Source organism: Ictalurus punctatus, chromosome 29, assembly GCF_001660625.3.
Source record: "Ictalurus punctatus breed USDA103 chromosome 29, Coco_2.0, whole genome shotgun sequence".
In the NCBI taxonomy this organism is placed as follows: domain Eukaryota; kingdom Metazoa; phylum Chordata; class Actinopteri; order Siluriformes; family Ictaluridae; genus Ictalurus; species Ictalurus punctatus.
Window position 1 is genome coordinate 9,471,951 of NC_030444.2, and position 3,761 is coordinate 9,475,711.

At 39.0% G+C, this 3,761-nt stretch overlaps 1 protein-coding gene across 7 annotated transcripts in view; it reads right to left on the minus strand.

Annotated features, from left to right (window-relative positions):
• The window catches only part of LOC108260483 (protein Dok-7), a 42,707-nt gene extending 40,328 nt beyond the window's left edge, over window positions 1-2,379 (minus strand). For 2 of the 7 annotated variants that reach the window (XM_017460816.3, XM_017460815.3), the window contains exons 1-2: window positions 2,068-2,360; window positions 1,891-1,936 (exon numbers count right to left, since the gene is read on the minus strand). In XM_017460816.3, coding sequence (XP_017316305.1) covers window positions 1,891-1,936; window positions 2,068-2,121 — 100 coding nt within the window. In that variant the 5' untranslated portion in view covers window positions 2,122-2,360. Of the gene's footprint in view, window positions 1-1,890; window positions 1,937-2,067 lie in introns of all 7 variants that reach the window. The other 5 variants (XR_006981439.2, XM_017460817.3, XM_017460820.3 and 2 more) reach the window with 5 other exon arrangements.
• Window positions 2,380-3,761: the final 1,382 nt, after the last annotated feature.

Genomic DNA, 3,761 nt, shown 5'->3' on the forward strand with positions numbered 1-3,761 from the left:
CCCAAAATATAGGATAAGTAAAAATAAAAAAGACATCAAGCAAATGAAAATATGCAATCAAATATAACAATACGCAACCAAATGAAAACAATTCAGGCCTATGCAGAAAACGCAATGACAGTGTTTACAGGAGGAGAGATGCAGCCAGATCACCCAATAGAGCGGTACAGGGATGACGTCATTCGGTACCGGAACCCGGACGTTAGCATCACACCGGTTCCCTCGACAAAACCCAATAGGATTTTCACATAGGCTTTTGGATTATTGCAAAATTTAAGCTCTGTAATCAAGAAACATTTACAATACTAACACGTTTTGTCCATCAAGATAATTTACACAAATCAACACAACGTTTATGAATTTTGAAGCCTAAATACAATCGCCAAAAATAAAAAGCTAACCATTCACTATAAAGAACTACATCGTTTCTGGGTTTTGGTGTTACAAAATGACGTCATCCCTGTGGTGACTGGCTGTAAGTTTAGGAAGCGTTTGATTTGATCTGCAGCGGCGTTTTCTATTAGTGGAGGACGAACTTTAAACGTCAGTATCGCAGTCGATCATGTTCATGTAATCGTGGGCAGTCAAAATCGTAATCGAGATCGATATTCGATTAATTGTGCAACCCTAAAGTCCGTACATCAGAAATGCGTGTGCACCATGGTGACTTTTTCCCACATAAAGTCTGAGAAAAAGATTTATAATATATATATATATATATATATATATATATATATATATATATATATATATATATATATATATATAATTTACAACATGAATAAAATGCTATTTTCGGCTCATCAACTCTGACGGTGATTTTACGCTGAGTATCCTATCACGTCAGCCAATTATCCAATCACATAATTTGTTGAGGCAAAGTCACATGACTATTTTTTTGAAGCGCATCGAGGAATTTATTCAGTAAATGTCTTTGCATCGAAGTTTACACTGCATGTCTTCTTATATGTTTTTGTATGCGCATTTTGGAGATTTTATTCGCATCTACTGTTTCCATCCAGCGTTTTTGTTTATACGACATCCCAAAATTCGCATAAAAATACGTGGACGGAAACAGGTCTACTGTTAACGTGTGACGTGAAGCAGTGAGTGATGGGATCCGAGTGTCCAAGAGTTAGGGTGTGTGTGAGGTGTTTAGTGAGGTGTTGAGATGTTGAGTATGATGGGTGTTCGCTCTGTGAGAACTTGACCTCAGGTCAAATCTATTTCATGACCCCTGTTCAACAGTTTTACATACCGAGTCCCTAAAAAAACGCCATGATCTGATCAGTATTCCTCATCCAGTGATACTCTGAGTTCGAATGGGTTCTTGGTCTTGTACCAAATATATTCAAACGCACAACCGCTGTGTCTTTAAATGTAATTCAACACATGGTGAGCTAAACTGGGAGAGCCCGAGTTGTGAATGGGGAACATGATATACAAGCAAGTGTTGCAAGGATATCTGCTGAATATATAACATAACGCTAAGTCAACTCCTGCACAAGGAAGCAGACTATGAAAGTTGAACACAAACTTAAAAACACAACTAACACACATTCTTTTATACGTATATATAAAAAAAAGACATTGTGAGGACCTGCTAGTTTCCTGTCCTTATGGGGACATTTTGTGTGCAAAGCAAGATATGCACCTAATGAGCCAGCTGTATTGTGTCATGTATACTGGTTGCTGTAACATTTTACACTGTACCAGTGCAATTGAAGTCAACTGAACACTTTCTGAAAGTAAATTAGAGCATGCCTCGAAAAAGAAAAAAAGTGTAAAGTTTTTAATAGTAAACTTCCTCTAAGGTTACTTGTAAACGAAAGGATTTTGTTGCTAGGTCTGTCTGTGAGGGCCGCAGTATCAGATTTAACGGTTACATACCCGCCACCGGTGAGGGCTTACGGAGAACTACCCACCGAGCTTTCCACTGCGGAATATAAAAATAAACACGTCAAAACAAGCCTCAAGGTTAAAGAAAAACAAAAACGAAGTCTCTCTTGGAATAATAAATGAGTGAATTAAAAAAAAATAATTAAAAAAAAGCAGAAGCTCACTCGCCTTTTTGCCGTCTCTGACTTTAACGTGTCCTTCCGCGACCGATGAATCCGTCATCTTCCTCCGCTCATGGCTCCTGAACAGCTGCGGCTCCGCGGCGCGCGCGGATCACTTTTCAAAATAACTGGCGCCGCCGCAGAGAGCCGCACGCGCAATGAAAAACAAGACTTCCCGCGTCGACGGAAGAGCACAGGTGACATGGAGGTGGGTTTTTATTGATTTATTTATTTTGTTTTTATTTTTTTTATTTTTTTGGAGATCTTGGGCATAAAATCATAATATGTGGGCATTTGGTCCATATTTATCTCCTAGTGGGAAAAAAAAAACAATAGAAACCATCACAGATATTCTAATGGATTCCACTACAAATACCATTTCAAACCATCAGCTAACCATTAAAACCATTACCTTTATTGTTCCTTAATGGTATCCACTAGACATAACATAATGCCAATAGAAGGCAACAAATAGAAAATAAAGTGGAGAGCCACAGGGACCATTACCGTTTCCGTTAAAACCAATTATAACCATTAAAACCATTACCTATATTGGTCCTTAACGGTATCAACTAGACATAACATAATACCAATAGAAGGCAACAAACAGTAAAATGTAGAGAGCCACGGGTACCATTACAGTTTCCATTAAAACCATTGCAAATTCTTTTAGGATTTCTATTGTTTTGTTGTTGTTGTTTGTTTGTTTTGCTTGTTTGTTTGTTTCTTAGGAGGGACATCTTGAGAGACTACACAGGCACCAAAAGTTTCCCTCAATAACATAGGGCTGCTGTTTTTTTTTTTTTTTTACCATTAACAAAATTTGGCCAAATGGTGATGTTTGCCAAATAGCCTACTTGTGGATAATACAGGGTGATATCATATGTATAGCTTAGCCTTTCCTATGAAAACACCTCATCTGATGGTATCATACAGTATCAGTAGCATTGCAGCACCACAAAGTCACATCAATTCTTTATCCTGGCCAGGGTCGCTGTAGCTCCCGAGCCTATCCCAGGAACACTGGGAGAGAGGAGAGAATACCCGCTAGATCGGACCCAGTCCATTGCAAACACAAATTCACACACTTGCTCACACCTAGAGTAGCCAGTCCACCTACTGGCGTGCTTGTGGGAAGTAGCAGGTCAGGTATCGACTTTTGACAATGCCACTTATGCCCTCAAGTGACCCTATCTGAGCAACATCAGAGGAACCCAACTGACCAAATATTTCTGACTGACCATAATGCTTAGTGAAGAGTAAAGCAACAGGACTCATCCTGCAAACCTTAGAGTAAACACAGCCCCAATCGTACCTGTGGATATGTCCTGGATCGAATCCAGATGTCATGTGACTATTTACAGTACCTGCCAATGTACACTATGCAACATTCTTACACAGCGAACTGAAGAACTGCAGAATAGTATTCACATCGTTGTCTGTTTTTCATTGTCATTTTTATCAACTGTTGAGTGTCTTTCTTTTTCCATCACTCCACATCCATGTTTAAACAGTTGTCTTGCCAGAAGCTGGAATTTATCCAGTTAACAGGGTCAAAGTTCAAATGCTTCAATTAAACAAGAAAAACAAAAGTGCTACACAAAGTATCACTCAGCTGTCAGAAGCAGACAAACTCGACCGGACCTAAACCTATATGTGCTGAGCCTGTATTCCCAAAAATAACACAACAAGTGGACGACA